The sequence below is a fragment of the Brachyhypopomus gauderio genome, unplaced genomic scaffold (assembly GCF_052324685.1).
Source record: "Brachyhypopomus gauderio isolate BG-103 unplaced genomic scaffold, BGAUD_0.2 sc63, whole genome shotgun sequence".
NCBI classification, from domain to species: Eukaryota; Metazoa; Chordata; class Actinopteri; order Gymnotiformes; family Hypopomidae; genus Brachyhypopomus; species Brachyhypopomus gauderio.
In genome coordinates this window covers 441,205-457,770 of record NW_027506884.1, presented here as the reverse complement: position 1 = coordinate 457,770, position 16,566 = coordinate 441,205, and the positions used below count along the sequence as shown (strand labels likewise).

General features: G+C 42.6%; 1 protein-coding gene and 2 non-coding genes across 4 annotated transcripts; all 3 read left to right on the top strand.

Annotated features, from left to right (window-relative positions):
• Positions 1–2,439: 2,439 nt before the first annotated feature.
• LOC143489581 (uncharacterized) lies at positions 2,440–8,274 on the top strand. Of its 2 annotated transcripts, XM_076988704.1 has the most exons (9): positions 2,440–2,494; positions 2,976–3,021; positions 3,102–3,150; positions 4,455–4,574; positions 5,695–5,804; positions 6,120–7,218; positions 7,335–7,490; positions 7,653–7,745; positions 7,831–8,274. In XM_076988704.1, exons 6-9 carry the CDS (start codon positions 6,136–6,138, stop codon positions 8,146–8,148), a joined length of 1,650 nt encoding a protein of 549 aa, XP_076844819.1. In that variant the 5' UTR covers positions 2,440–2,494; positions 2,976–3,021; positions 3,102–3,150; positions 4,455–4,574; positions 5,695–5,804; positions 6,120–6,135; the 3' UTR covers positions 8,149–8,274. The 2 variants fall into 2 exon arrangements, with proteins under 2 accessions (XP_076844819.1, XP_076844818.1); XM_076988703.1 differs by lacking the exons at positions 2,440–2,494; positions 2,976–3,021; positions 3,102–3,150; positions 4,455–4,574 and having other exon boundaries at positions 4,592–5,804.
• Positions 8,275–11,445: 3,171 nt separating this feature from the next.
• trnac-gca (transfer RNA cysteine (anticodon GCA)) lies at positions 11,446–11,527 on the top strand. The gene has a single exon. It is a non-coding gene; the product is annotated as a tRNA-Cys (tRNA).
• A 3,758-nt stretch (positions 11,528–15,285) lies between these two features.
• On the top strand, positions 15,286–15,367 carry trnac-gca (transfer RNA cysteine (anticodon GCA)). Its single transcript has one exon. It is a non-coding gene; the product is annotated as a tRNA-Cys (tRNA).
• The last annotated feature ends 1,199 nt before the right edge of the window (positions 15,368–16,566 follow it).

The window sequence follows — 16,566 nt, the reverse complement described above, 5'->3', positions numbered from 1 at the left end:
AATCGACACACAACCATAATTGACGAGGTGGCCGAGAGGTTAAGGCGATGGACTGCTAATCCATTGTGCTTTGCACGCGTGTGTTCAAATCCCACCTTCGTCGGTGTTGCTTTCTTTAATTTCTGACAATCGTGTCTCCTGATGTAAGGGCAGGACCCACAAGTCAGATAAGCCTCCTTTTGTGCTGTGAAAGTGTTTGCATCTTTGAAATCGCAATCGACACACAACTGTAATTGAAGAGGTGGCCGAGAGGTTAAGGCGATGGACTGCTAATCCATTGTGCATAGCACGCGTGGGTTTGAATCCCACCTTCGTCTGTGTTGCTTTCTTTAATTTCTGACAATCGTGTCTCCTGATATAAGTGCAGGACCCACAAGTCAGATAAGCCTCCTTTTGTGCTGTGAAAGTGTTTGCATCTTTGAAATCGCAATCGACACACAACCACAAACGATGAGGTGGCCGAGAGGTTAAGGCGATGGACTGCTAATCCATTGTGCATAGCGAGCGTGGGTTTGAATCCCACCTTCGTCGGTGTTGCTTTCTTTAATTTCTGACAATTGTGTCTCCTGATGTAAGTGCAGGACCCACAAGTCAGACAAGCCTCCTTTTGTGTTGTGAAAGTGTTTGCATCTTTGAAATCGCAATCGACACACAACCGTTCTTGACGAGGTGGCCGAGAGGTTAAGGCGATGGACTGCTAATCCATTGTGCATAGCATGTGTGGGTTCGAATCCCACCTTCGTTGGTGTTGCTTTCTTTAATTTCTGACAATTGTGTCTCCTGTTGTAAGTGCAGGACCCACAAGTCATATACGGCTGCTTTTGTGCTGTGAAAGTGTTTGCATCTTTGAAATCGCAATCGACACACAACCACAAACGATGAGGTGGCCGAGAGATTAAGGCGATGGACTGCTAATCCATTGTGCATAGCACGCGTGGGTTCGAATCCCACCTTCGTCGGTGTTGCTTTCTTTAATTTCTGACAATCGTGTCTCCTGTTGTAAGTGCAGGACCCACAAGTCATATACGGCTGCTTTTGTGCTGTGAAAGTGTTTGCTTCTTTGAAATTGCTATCGACACACAACCACAAACGACGAGGTGGCCGAGAGGTTAAGGCGATGGACTGCTAATCCATTGTGCTTTGCACGCGTGTGTTCAAATCCCACCTTCGTCGGTGTTGCTTTCTTTAATTTCTGACAATCGTGTCTCCTGATGTAAGTGCAGGACCCACAAGTCAGAAAAGCCTTCTTTTGTGCTGTGAAAGTGTTTGCTTCTTTGAAATTGCTATTGACACACAACCACAAACGACGAGGTGGCCGAGAGGTTAAGGCGATGGACTGCTAATCCATTGTGCTTTGCACGCGTGTGCCCAAATCCCACATTTGTCAGTGTTGTTTTCTTTAATTTCTGACAATCGTGTCTCCTGAAGTGCAGGACCCACAAGTCAGATAAGCCTCCTTTTGTGCTGTGAAAGTATTTGCATCTTTGAAATCGCAATCGACACGCAACCGTAATTGGCGAGGTGGCCAAGAGGTTAAGGCGATGGACTGCTAATCCATTGTGCTTTGTACGGGTGTGTTCAAATCCCACCTTCGTCGGTGTTGCTTTCTTTAATTTCTGACAATCGTGTCTCCTGATGTAAGTGCAGGACCCACAAGTCAGATAAGCCTCCTTTTGTGCTGTGAAAGTATTTGCATCTTTGAAATCGCAATCGACACACAACCGTAATTGATGAGGTGGCCGAGAGGTTAAGGCGATGGACTGCTAATCCATTGTGCATAGCAAGCGTGGGTTCGAATCCCACCTTCGTCGGTGTTGCTTTCTTTAATTTCTGACAATCGTGTCTCCTGTTGTAAGTGCAGGACCCACAAGTCAGATAAGCCTTCTTTTGTGCTGTGAAAGTGTTTGCATCTTTGAAATCGCAATCGACACACAACCGCAAACGATGAGGTGGCCGAGCTGTTAAGGCGATGGACTGCTAATCCATTGTGCTTTGCACGCGTGGGTTCGAATCTTAACTTCGTCGGTGTTGCTTTTTTTAATTTCTGACAATCGTGTCTCCTGATGTAAGTGCAGGACCCACAAGTCAGACAAGCCTGCTTTTGTGCTGTGAAAGTGTTTGCATCTTTGAAATCGCAATCGACACAACCATAGTTGACGAGGTGGCCAAGAGGTTAAGGCGATGGACTGCAAATCCATTCTGCATAGCACGCGTGGGTTTGAATCCCACACTCAAAAAAATTATTTAGGGCCCTCATAAAGTTTAAACAAATATTTTACATAAAACATATTTAATTATCTAAAAATTATACTTTATTTATTTGAATTACTTAGAACCAACATGATTTTGATTAATATTATACAAATTAAAACGACCTGCATAAAATCTATTAGGTTTTTCCACTAAATCCAATAGGGGGCAGTGCGCATGTGCACAGTACCGGAAACGTGCCAGCTTGCGTCAGTACATGTCGTATGTGGTGGATATGAAACAGGTAAGCTCTTTATATTTTTACAATCTTCTTCCATCCTTTGTTATATATTTTTTCTGAAGAGTATTGGTGAATTATATACAGTTATTATGTGTTATATATTTTTTGTGATCTATTTTAAAGCTGTGTCATACTTCATCATCATCATACAATCAAGCTAGCGAGTTAGCCAACTAACTAGCAATCTTACAAAAGTAGACAAAATAAGTAAATAGTTTTTTTTGTAAAACATATTATGTTATGTTAAGATTAAAGTTTGTCCAAAATTATTCACACTAACAGTTTGTGTTTTGTGAAATTAGCTGTAGGCGAACTTTTCAAATTGCCATTAGCATTAGCTTCCTAACTAGCTTGCTGGCATGATGCTTAGAAGCGCTAGCTGTGCATTAAAATGTGTGATATGTAGCCGTTGGTAAAATTATACTGAACTGAGACAGACTTTCTCACTTATTACTAACTTGTTCTAATATTGACTGTTTTTAAGGTATTTTCTGAAATTTTAAGAACGGTGGGGCAACCTCTCAGTTACAGTAAGTATTGGTAATCTCATGGTATTTTTCAAATATAATCCTCTAAATCACTCCTAAACACTCTCCCTCTTTCTTTTTAGGTATATAAATGTGGGAGTGTAAGGTGTGTGGTACATCTGTGACCAGTAGGTATGAAATATTAAAGCATTTTAAGCTAAAACATGGGCATTATGGGAACAGGTTCAGGTATCCTTGTGTATACAGTAATTGTCCTTGTACTTTTAGATTATGGAGTAATCTTTTAAGCCACATATACCGTTCACACAGTACTCAAGTATGTCCAAAACCAGTGCACATAGCCACATTTTCATGTCAGTTGTGTGCATGCAATGAGCTTTCAAATGAAAGAGAGTACTTCAGTCATGTGAATGAACATTTAAGGAGACAAGAAACAGTGACATGTATGTTTAAAGGATGTGAGTTTAAAACTAACATTTATAACACATTCCACTCTCACAAAAACAGGAAACATAATCCACATGCTTTAAACGATTTTAAGTCTGATGTCGTAGTCAATGTAGAATCACAAGAAACAGGCAGTCCTATAGTTGATGCTCCTTGTTCTGCAGATACAGATATCGAAACTGAAACAGGCACTACAGCTTCAAGTAGCTATGCTAATGTTCAAGATCTTTCTAAACTAATAGAGCAAGATGTTGCCTTAGTTTTATTAAAGTTGGAAAATATTTTGCACGTTCCAGCGACTGCTGTTGATGAATTACTTCAGGAATTGCAGTATTTATTAAGCTCTGCATCAATTCCACTGACTTGTCACAATCTTTCTGACATTTTTAAAAATCACAGTCTTCAGATTGAGGAGTCAGTCATTAGAGAGATAGCTGAAGGAGTGTGCAAATTAAATCCGTTGAGCAAATCCATAGGAAAAGATGGTTCTCTTTCTACAGCCTTTAAACGCAAGAAGTACTACAAGGAGCATTTCAGTGTAGTAGAACCAGTTGAGTACATACTTGATCCAAAGACCAATAAGACCTATCAGTACATTCCCATTTTGCATTCTCTTCATCAGTTGTTCAAGTCCACTGATATTTTGGAGAGTGTTGTTAATAACCAAAAGTCAGATGAAAAAAATTCAGGTGTAGGTAGAGAACAGCAGTACAGATCTGTTCAAGATGGCCTTTATTTCAAGGAGAATAGTTTTTTTTCTGGTGAAGACTTGAAACTATCAATATCTTTGTATGTTGATGACTTTGAGGTCTGTAATCCGTTAGGCACCTCGAGAAAAAAACACAAACTTTGTGGTGTCTACTGGATTCTTAATAATTTGTCCCCTGGGTCTCATTCAGCACTTTCAGCTATCTACCTAACTGTTTTATGTAAAAGTACTTATGTAAAAATATATGGCTTTGGAAAAGTTTTAGAGCCCCTTTTACTGGATTTGAGTACTTTAGAGAAGCATGGTGTTTTCATTTCAGGGCTTGGAGTATTCGTGAAAGGAACAGTCCAGTCTGTCATTGCAGATAACTTAGGAGCACATGGGTTAGCTGGCTTCGTTGAAAGCTTCTCTGGTGAATACTTCTGCAGGTTTTGTACAGGTAGGAGATCAGAAGTTCAGGCTAAGGCTGTGCAGACTGGTCATTTTGACCTTCGAACAAAAGAAATTCATGAGGCACATGTTAATGCTGCAAAGGAAAGCTCAGCTGCCTGCTGTGGTGTAAAGAGAGGGTGTGTTTTAACTGAAAATTTGTCTAATTTTCATGTTACTCGGGGCTATCCACCAGACATTGTGCATGACTTATTTGAGGGTCTTATACCAGTTGAGCTTGCACTTTGCATAAGCGTGTTTATTTCCAAGAAGTATTTTTCTCTTGAAACACTGAACATGTTGGTGCTGAAATTTCCATACAAGTTTGGGGATAAAACAAACAGACCACATGTTATAGCACGCACCTTTGCCTCTACGAAGACCATAGGAGGTAATGCACACGAAAATTGGAATTTATTAAGATTACTCCCATTTATTATTGGAGACTTAATACCTGAGGCTGAGCCAGCTTGGCTTGTACTTCTTGACTTGAAAGAAATAGTTGAACTTGCTGTTGCACCTGTTCATGATGAAGAGACAATTGCATATCTGGACTGCAAAATTGTAGAGCACAGACACAGATTTCTAGAGCTTTTCCCCACACGACTCTTACCCAAGCATCATTATCTTGAACACTACCCTCAAATGATTCAGTTCTTTGGTCCTTTGGTGGGGCAGTGGACCATGAGGTTCGAAGCAAAACATAGCTTCTTTAAAAAAGTTGCTCGCCATACGAATTGTTTCAAAAATATAGCATTAACACTTGCAGTCAAACATCAGCAAATGATTGCATATCACATGCATTCTTCGAGTATTAAGAAGTCTGCATTAGATGTTTCAAATGTTTCAACACTTCCTGTGGACATCCTAAACGGGGAAATAGTGGCAAGTGTAAGAAAGAGGTACCCTGAGATCACTGAGGTTCATTTAGCAAAAAATGTTTCAAACAAAGGAATCAATTATAGAATTGGCATGCTAATTGCTAAAGGGTCAACTGGTGGGCTACCTGAGTTTGCAGAAATTCTCCAAATGTGCATTGTTGGGAACAACTTGAGTTTTGTTGTAAGAGTATTATGTGCATGGTATAATGATCATTTTAGAGCTTTTGAGCTAACTGTATCCCCAAGCAGAGAGGTTGCCCTGGTTGGTCTTGAACAACTGACTGATCCATATCCACTTTGTGACTACATGGTGGGAGGACGGCGGATGGTAACCCTAAAAAGACACATCCTCATATCAGGTTTGGTAATTAAGTCTCTCCTCTGCACCAAGATTAATGTATGATGTTATTCTCATTAACATGAGACATACAGGCACCCAACTTGAAGAATTTTTTTATTATTATTATTTATATACATACAGTGATGTCTTGTTGAATGATTCAGAATAAAAATGAATAATTGATTTTTAGGAAACTTTTTCAATGTGTGGCATTTCTCATTGCTGCATAACTTACTGATTAATGGCTTCCTAGAGATTTAAACAAATGGTTCCATGAGAAAAATTCTACTTTTAAAATTTATTTTCTCGCCTTGTTTTCCTTTTTGTTCTATAGCATAAATCACTTAAACATGGCAGGCCCAGTCTACCTGAGAATTCTTGTTGGTGGAGACAGTGATGCCAGAAAACTTGTCCTCAAGTCAGGAATTCCAGACTCTGTGGATGATCTTATTGTTGAGATAAAAAATATTTTTGGACTGAAAGGGCAGTTCAGGCTGCAGTACAAGGATGTAGACTTTGAAAATGAATACATGAATCTTGCCTCAACCAGTGAAATTAAAGACAGGGATACACTAAAGGTAATTTTTCTACCTTGTGAGGACAGCACCAGCATTCCAGGAACTCCAACATCCAGCTCCAGCATTCCTTTAATGTCACCCAGTACATCGTATAGCTCTGTGACACCAAGTAGAGATGTTAGCCCTTCCCGTAATGCTCCATCTGATGACCAAGACAATTTATCTGACAGAAGCAGTGCTGACACAGTCATTGTAGTTCAAACTCCAGAGTCCAGAAGATCATCTTGGCCTCAAGATTTTGCTCTACCTCAGTTTTCATCTTGTGCAGAACTTCAGCTTCAAAAAGCAAACACTGAATTTATTAACAATGGTACTCTTCTTACCCCTCCACCAAAGCTACGATCTGATATCCTTGAAGGTATGGCTGAAGAGATCTTCAGGTACACAGCATATGCCACTGATCATCAACTTGAGGAAGCTGCTGAAGCTCTGGTAAAGACTCATCCATGCTTGAGGGAGAGAGGTACTCGCACTGGCCATGAAGGATGGAAACACTATCTAAAAATCAAGATGGCAAATTTCCGCACAAAACTAAGCCGGATTGGACACCCTGAGGTCAGTGTGAATTCTCTCAAGAATAAGCGAAAAGGTGAGGGGAAAGCAGCTGCAAACATCAAAAAACCCCGAAAAGCAGAGGTCAATTTTCTTCCTTGCCTCCCAAAAGGAGAAACAACAGAGAGCCTTGAGAAGGAAAGGGTTACACTCTTGAATGAGGTTAAAAAGAAAAACAATGAAGCAGTGATCAGGGAAAAAATGCACCAGACTTTCTCTTACAGGCGACAGGAAGTGGTCCAGGACTCGCCATTGGTTTCTGACTTCCAAAACCGATGGCCTGCCTTGTTTACTGTGAGTGAAGTAAGTATCTGTAATATTGTAAACTTCATCGGCAAAGTGTCAGTTTTCCTAATTATACATATTTTCTTTTTTGTTAGGTTTTCTTTATTTTTGTTCTGTTCTCTTTTTACTTTCAGGTGAATGCAGAATTCATGCGCATAACAACTTTGCCATTGCAAACTAAGTTTTTAGGACAGCTGGATAAATACACAGATAACTTGATTAAAATATTCAGCAACAGAGGAGGAGCTGCTGGGAAGATGATCAGGCTCATTATGGCCCCAACAGCAAAGGTATGAACATTATGGTGTTCTCTTTCACAGCCAGTTTAATCCTAATTGAAATTTTGGATGTCATAATTTTAGCTTAAAATACTTTAATATATCATACCTACTGGTCACTGATATGCCACAAACTATATTCCCACATTCAATACCTACCTTTTTTTATTGCAGTGTAACAACATCCATGTCAGACGAGACTGTGTGTTGAAAAGTCTTTGTGTTTACCTGAACGAGAAAGTTGACAGCCTTGTCAAAGAGTACCTGGTTAGTAGATATTATTTTACTGTGTAACGTTGTTTGTGTGCATTTTCTATTGTCAATAAATTTTACTTTCTTCTGTTCACCTTAGAACTGCAACAGTGAGGATACTAAGAGGGAGACTGCACAGACCGTAATGGGGCTTTATGTGATCCGCAAAGAGGGCGCTGATGCTGTGGAGGAGCCTGAGGATGTTGGAGTGATTATCGAGGGTACTGCGCTGCTGTGCAACCTGGGAAGCATTTCGTTTGGCTGTGCCATCCTGTTGGGATTGATTTATTCACTCAACTTGAGCTACCCTCCAGAGCACAAATTCACATTTGAATTTTTCCAGAAGGTACTGATGAACTTGGATAGCAAAAAGCTTTCCCCAAAGGTCCAAGCCCTCAAAATTAAGATGCTTCAATAAGCTTGCATTGTTCACACATTCCTTAAAAATACATGGCAAGTATATGCATGTTACCAAATGCATACAGTTCTGTGTCTGTATTAGCTAGTTTTAGGACTGAATTGTTAAGGACAGCTGGTGCTTGGGTAGCCCATTAGATTTTTTTTGTGTATTTGATGAGGTTATGTTATTACTTTTTTTCTATTATTATTATTATTATTATTATAGTATTACTAGTATTAGTGGCAGGGAAGTGAAAATGGAAAAATATTTTTTAAATGTATGTTTGGACTTTTAAATGTTCAATTTGAAGCTTAAAAATAAATGTTTTTGAATTTAACTGTTTGTACTTGAGTTTGTACTATATTTGAATATAGCAAGTAGTAATAACTCTTTTGCAATACATAAGGTTTATGTAAAAGACCTGCATAAATCCCACAAGTACAAAAAAATATAGGTTATTTAATTTATTCATACTTATTGAATGTGATTTTGAAACGTAACCTTTAAAGCTATTTTTAAATTGTATTTATGTATTAAAATTGAATGGAAAATTTACATGTAATTGAAATACATAAATTTTAACTCTTGGGCTTAAATATTTTTTTGAGTGCACCTTCGTCGGTGCTGCTTTCTTTAATTTCTGACAATCGTGTCTCCTGCTGCAACTACAGGACCCACAAGTCAGAAAAGCCTTTTTTTGTGCTGTGAAAGTGTTTGCTTCTTTGAAATTGCTATCGACACAAAAACACAAGCGACGAGGTGGCCAAGAAGTTAAGGCGATGGACTGCTAATCCATTGTGCTTTGCACGCGTGGGTTCGAATCCCACCTTCGTCGGTGTTGCTTTCTTTAATTTCTGACAATCGTGTCTCCTGGTGTAAGTGCAGGACCCACAAGTCAGATATGTCTGCTTTTGTGCTGTGAAAGTGTTTGCATCTTTGAAATCGCAATCAACACAAAACCACAAGCGACGAGGTGGCCAAGAGGTTAAGGCGATGGACTGCTCATCCATTGTGCTTTGCAAGCGTGGGTTCGAATCCCACCTTCGTCGGTGTTGCTTTCTTTAATTTCTGACAATCGTGTCTCCTGGTGTAAGTGCAGGACCCACAAGTCAGATACGGCTGCTTTTGTGCTGTGAAAGTGTTTGCATCTTTGAAATCGCAATCAACACAAAACCACAAGCGATGAGGTGGCCAAGAGGTTAAGGCGATGGACTGCTAATCCATTGTGCTTTGCAAGCGTGGGTTCGAATCCCACCTTCGTCGGTGTTGCTTTCTTTAATTTCTGACAATCGTGTCTCCTGGTGTAAGTGCAGGACCCACAAGTCAGATAAGCCTTCTTTTGTGCTGTGAAAGTGTTTGCATCTTTGAAATCGCAATCGACACACAACCATAATTGACGAGGTGGCCGAGAGGTTAAGGCGATGGACTGCTAATCCATTGTGCTTTGCACGCGTGTGTTCAAATCCCACCTTCATCGGTGTTGCTTTCTTTAATTTCTGACAATCGTGTCTCCTGATGTAAGGGCAGGACCCACAAGTCAGATAAGCCTCCTTTTGTGCTGTGAAAGTATTTGCATCTTTGAAATTGCAATCGACACCCAACTGTAATTGACGAGGTGGCCGAGAGGTTAAGGCGATGGACTGCTAATCCATTGTGCATAGCACGCGTGGGTTCGAATCCCACCTTCGTCGGTGTTGCTTTCTTTAATTTCTGACAATCGTGTCTCCTGGTGTAAGTGCAGGACCCACAAGTCAGATAAGCCTTCTTTTGTGCTGTGAAAGTGTTTGCATCTTTGAAATCGCAATCGACACACAACTGCCAACGATGAGGTGGCCGAGAGGTTAAGGCGATGGACTGCTAATCCATTGTGCATAGCACGCGTGGGTTCGAATCCCACCTTTGTCGTTGTTGCTTTTTTTAATTTCTGACAATCGTGTCTCCTGATGTAAGTGCACGACCCACAAGTCAGACAAGCCTCCTTTTGTGCTATGAAAGTGCATCTTTGAAATCGCAATCAACACACAACCGTAATTGACGAGGTGGCCAAGAGGTTAAGGCGATGGACTGCTAATCCATTGTGCTTTGCACGCGTGGGTTTGAATACCACATTCGTCGGTGTTGTTTTCTTTAATTTCTGACAATCGTGTCTCCTGAAGTAAGTGCAGGACCCACAAGTCAGATAAGCCTCCTTTTGTGCTGTGAAAGTGTTTGCATCTTTGAAATCACAATCGACACACAACTGTAATTGACGAGGTGGCCAAGAGGTTAAGGCGATGGACTGCTAATCCATTGTGCATAGCACGCGTGGGTTTGAATCCCACCTTCGTCGGTCTTGCTTTCTTTAATTTCTGACAATCGTGTCTCCTGATATAAGTGCAGGACCCACAAGTCAGATAAGCCTCCTTTTGTGCTGTGAAAGTGTTTGCATCTTTGAATTCGCAATCGACACACACAACCACAAAAGACGAGGTGGCCGAGAGGTTAAGGCGATGGACTGCTAATCCTTTGTGCATAGCACGCGTGGGTTCGAATCCCACCTTCGTCGGTGTTGCTTTCTTTAATTTCTAACAATAGTGTCTCCTGGTGTAAGTGCAAGACCCACAAGTCATATACGGCTGCTTTTGTGCTGTGAAAGTGTTTGCATCTTTGAAATTGCAATCGACACACAACCACAAACGACAAGGTGGCCGAAAGGTTAAGGCGATGGACTGCTAATCCATTGTGCTTTGCACGCGTGTGTTCAAATCCCACCTTCGTCGGTGTTGCTTTCTTTAATTTCTGACAATCGTGTCTCCTGATGTAAGTGCAGGACCCACAAGTCAGATAAGCCTCCTTTTGTGCTGTGAAAGTATTTGCATCTTTGAAATCGCAATCGACACATAACTGCAAACGACGAGGTGGCCGAGAGGTTAAGGCGATGGACTGCTAATCCATTGTGCTTTGCGCGCGTGGGTTCGAATCCCACCTTCGTCGATGTTGCTGTTTTAAATTTCTGACAATCGTGTCTCCTGATGTAAGTGCACGACCCACAAGTCAGACAAGCCTCCTTTTGTGCTGTGAAAGTGTTTGCATCTTTGAAATCGCAATCGACACAACTGTAATTGACGAGGTGGCCGAGCGGTTAAGGCGATGGACTGCTAATCCATTGTGCTTTGCACGCGTGGGTTCGAATCTTAACTTCGTCGGTGTTGCTTTTTTTAATTTCTGACAATCGTGTCTCCTGATGTAAGTGCAGGACCCACAAGTCAGACAAGCCTGCTTTTGTGCTGTGAAAGTGTTTGCATCTTTGAAATCGCAATCTACACAACCATAGTTGACGAGGTGGCCGAGAGGTTAAGGCGATGGACTGCAAATCCATTCTGCATAGCACGCGTGGGTTTGAATCCCACCTTCGTCGGTGCTGCTTTCTTTAATTTCTGACAATCGTGTCTCCTGCTGCAACTACAGGACCCACAAGTCAGAAAAGCCTTTTTTTGTGCTGTGAAAGTGTTTGCTTCTTTGAAATTGCTATCGACACAAAAACACAAGCGACGAGGTGGCCAAGAAGTTAAGGCGATGGACTGCTAATCCATTGTGCTTTGCACGCGTGGGTTCGAATCCCACCTTCGTCGGTGTTGCTTTCTTTAATTTCTGACAATCGTGTCTCCTGGTGTAAGTGCAGGACCCACAAGTCAGATATGTCTTCTTTTGTGCTGTGAAAGTGTTTGCATCTTTGAAATCGCAATCAACACAAAACCACAAGCGACGAGGTGGCCAAGAGGTTAAGGCGATGGACTGCTAATCCATTGTGCTTTGCAAGCGTGGGTTCGAATCCCACCTTCGTCGGTGTTGCTTTCTTTAATTTCTGACAATCGTGTCTCCTGGTGTAAGTGCAGGACCCACAAGTCAGATAAGCCTTCTTTTGTGCTGTGAAAGTGTTTGCATCTTTGAAATCGCAATCGACACACAACCATAATTGACGAGGTGGCCGAGAGGTTAAGGCGATGGACTGCTAATCCATTGTGCTTTGCACGCGTGTGTTCAAATCCCACCTTCGTCGGTGTTGCTTTCTTTAATTTCTGACAATCGTGTCTCCTGATGTAAGGGCAGGACCCACAAGTCAGATAAGCCTCCTTTTGTGCTGTGAAAGTGTTTGCATCTTTGAAATCGCAATCGACACACAACTGTAATTGAAGAGGTGGCCGAGAGGTTAAGGCGATGGACTGCTAATCCATTGTGCATAGCACGCGTGGGTTTGAATACCACCTTCGTCTGTGTTGCTTTCTTTAATTTCTGACAATCGTGTCTCCTGATATAAGTGCAGGACCCACAAGTCAGATAAGCCTCCTTTTGTGCTGTGAAAGTGTTTGCATCTTTGAAATCGCAATCGACACACAACCACAAACGATGAGGTGGCCGAGAGGTTAAGGCGATGGACTGCTAATCCATTGTGCATAGCAAGCGTGGGTTTGAATCCCACCTTCGTCGGTGTTGCTTTCTTTAATTTCTGACAATTGTGTCTCCTGATGTAAGTGCAGGACCCACAAGTCAGACAAGCCTCCTTTTGTGTTGTGAAAGTGTTTGCATCTTTGAAATCGCAATCGACACACAACCGTTCTTGACGAGGTGGCCGAGAGGTTAAGGCGATGGACTGCTAATCCATTGTGCATAGCATGTGTGGGTTCGAATCCCACCTTCGTTGGTGTTGCTTTCTTTAATTTCTGACAATTGTGTCTCCTGTTGTAAGTGCAGGACCCACAAGTCATATACGGCTGCTTTTGTGCTGTGAAAGTGTTTGCATCTTTGAAATCGCAATCGACACACAACCACAAACGATGAGGTGGCCGAGAGGTTAAGGCGATGGACTGCTAATCCATTGTGCTTTGCACGCGTGTGCCCAAATCCCACATTTGTCAGTGTTGTTTTCTTTAATTTCTGACAATCGTGTCTCCTGAAGTGCAGGAGCCACAAGTCAGATAAGCCTCCTTTTGTGCTGTGAAAGTATTTGCATCTTTGAAATCGCAATCGACACGCAACCGTAATTGGCGAGGTGGCCAAGAGGTTAAGGCGATGGACTGCTAATCCATTGTGCTTTGTACGGGTGTGTTCAAATCCCACCTTCGTCGGTGTTGCTTTCTTTAATTTCTGACAATCGTGTCTCCTGATGTAAGTGCAGGACCCACAAGTCAGATAAGCCTCCTTTTGTGCTGTGAAAGTATTTGCATCTTTGAAATCGCAATCGACACACAACCGTAATTGATGAGGTGGCCGAGAGGTTAAGGCGATGGACTGCTAATCCATTGTGCATAGCAAGCGTGGGTTCGAATCCCACCTTCGTCGGTGTTGCTTTCTTTAATTTCTGACAATCGTGTCTCCTGTTGTAAGTGCAGGACCCACAAGTCAGATAAGCCTTCTTTTGTGCTGTGAAAGTGTTTGCATCTTTGAAATCGCAATCGACACACAACCGCAAACGATGAGGTGGCCGAGCTGTTAAGGCGATGGACTGCTAATCCATTGTGCTTTGCACGCGTGGGTTCGAATCTTAACTTCGTCGGTGTTGCTTTTTTTAATTTCTGACAATCGTGTCTCCTGATGTAAGTGCAGGACCCACAAGTCAGACAAGCCTGCTTTTGTGCTGTGAAAGTGTTTGCATCTTTGAAATCGCAATCGACACAACCATAGTTGACGAGGTGGCCAAGAGGTTAAGGCGATGGACTGCAAATCCATTCTGCATAGCACGCGTGGGTTTGAATCCTTCGTCGGTGCTGCTTTCTTTAATTTCTGACAATCGTGTCTCCTGCTGCAACTACAGGACCCACAAGTCAGAAAAGCCTTTTTTTGTGCTGTGAAAGTGTTTGCTTCTTTGAAATTGCTATCGACACAAAAACACAAGCGACGAGGTGGCCAAGAAGTTAAGGCGATGGACTGCTAATCCATTGTGCTTTGCACGCGTGGGTTCGAATCCCACCTTCGTCGGTGTTGCTTTCTTTAATTTCTGACAATCGTGTCTCCTGGTGTAAGTGCAGGACCCACAAGTCAGATATGTCTGCTTTTGTGCTGTGAAAGTGTTTGCATCTTTGAAATCGCAATCAACACAAAACCACAAGCGACGAGGTGGCCAAGAGGTTAAGGCGATGGACTGCTCATCCATTGTGCTTTGCAAGCGTGGGTTCGAATCCCACCTTCGTCGGTGTTGCTTTCTTTAATTTCTGACAATCGTGTCTCCTGGTGTAAGTGCAGGACCCACAAGTCAGATACGGCTGCTTTTGTGCTGTGAAAGTGTTTGCATCTTTGAAATCGCAATCAACACAAAACCACAAGCGATGAGGTGGCCAAGAGGTTAAGGCGATGGACTGCTAATCCATTGTGCTTTGCAAGCGTGGGTTCGAATCCCACCTTCGTCGGTGTTGCTTTCTTTAATTTCTGACAATCGTGTCTCCTGGTGTAAGTGCAGGACCCACAAGTCAGATAAGCCTTCTTTTGTGCTGTGAAAGTGTTTGCATCTTTGAAATCGCAATCGACACACAACCATAATTGACGAGGTGGCCGAGAGGTTAAGGCGATGGACTGCTAATCCATTGTGCTTTGCACGCGTGTGTTCAAATCCCACCTTCATCGGTGTTGCTTTCTTTAATTTCTGACAATCGTGTCTCCTGATGTAAGGGCAGGACCCACAAGTCAGATAAGCCTCCTTTTGTGCTGTGAAAGTATTTGCATCTTTGAAATTGCAATCGACACCCAACTGTAATTGACGAGGTGGCCGAGAGGTTAAGGCGATGGACTGCTAATCCATTGTGCATAGCACGCGTGGGTTCGAATCCCACCTTCGTCGGTGTTGCTTTCTTTAATTTCTGACAATCGTGTCTCCTGGTGTAAGTGCAGGACCCACAAGTCAGATAAGCCTTCTTTTGTGCTGTGAAAGTGTTTGCATCTTTGAAATCGCAATCGACACACAACTGCCAACGATGAGGTGGCCGAGAGGTTAAGGCGATGGACTGCTAATCCATTGTGCTTTGCACGCGTGGGTTCGAATCTTAACTTCGTCGGTGTTGCTTTTTTTAATTTCTGACAATCGTGTCTCCTGATGTAAGTGCAGGACCCACAAGTCAGACAAGCCTGCTTTTGTGCTGTGAAAGTGTTTGCATCTTTGAAATCGCAATCGACACAACCATAGTTGACGAGGTGGCCGAGAGGTTAAGGCGATGGACTGCAAATCCATTCTGCATAGCACGCGTGGGTTTGAATCCCACCTTCGTCGGTGCTGCTTTCTTTAATTTCTGACAATCGTGTCTCCTGCTGCAACTACAGGACCCACAAGTCAGAAAAGCCTTTTTTTGTGCTGTGAAAGTGTTTGCTTCTTTGAAATTGCTATCGACACAAAAACACAAGCGACGAGGTGGCCAAGAAGTTAAGGCGATGGACTGCTAATCCATTGTGCTTTGCACGCGTGGGTTCGAATCCCACCTTCGTCGGTGTTGCTTTCTTTAATTTCTGACAATCGTGTCTCCTGGTGTAAGTGCAGGACCCACAAGTCAGATATGTCTGCTTTTGTGCTGTGAAAGTGTTTGCATCTTTGAAATCGCAATCAACACAAAACCACAAGCGACGAGGTGGCCAAGAGGTTAAGGCGATGGACTGCTAATCCATTGTGCTTTGCAAGCGTGGGTTCGAATCCCACCTTCGTCGGTGTTGCTTTCTTTAATTTCTGACAATCGTGTCTCCTGGTGTAAGTGCAGGACCCACAAGTCAGATAAGCCTTCTTTTGTGCTGTGAAAGTGTTTGCATCTTTGAAATCGCAATCGACACACAACCATAATTGACGAGGTGGCCGAGAGGTTAAGGCGATGGACTGCTAATCCATTGTGCTTTGCACGCGTGTGTTCAAATCCCACCTTCGTCGGTGTTGCTTTCTTTAATTTCTGACAATCGTGTCTCCTGATGTAAGGGCAGGACCCACAAGTCAGATAAGCCTCCTTTTGTGCTGTGAAAGTGTTTGCATCTTTGAAATCGCAATCGACACACAACTGTAATTGAAGAGGTGGCCGAGAGGTTAAGGCGATGGACTGCTAATCCATTGTGCATAGCACGCGTGGGTTTGAATACCACCTTCGTCTGTGTTGCTTTCTTTAATTTCTGACAATCGTGTCTCCTGATATAAGTGCAGGACCCACAAGTCAGATAAGCCTCCTTTTGTGCTGTGAAAGTGTTTGCATCTTTGAAATCGCAATCGACACACAACCACAAACGATGAGGTGGCCGAGAGGTTAAGGCGATGGACTGCTAATCCATTGTGCATAGCAAGCGTGGGTTTGAATCCCACCTTCGTCGGTGTTGCTTTCTTTAATTTCTGACAATTGTGTCTCCTGATGTAAGTGCAGGACCCACAAGTCAGACAAGCCTCCTTTTGTGTTGTGAAAGTGTTTGCATCTTTGAAATCGCAATCGACACACAACCGTT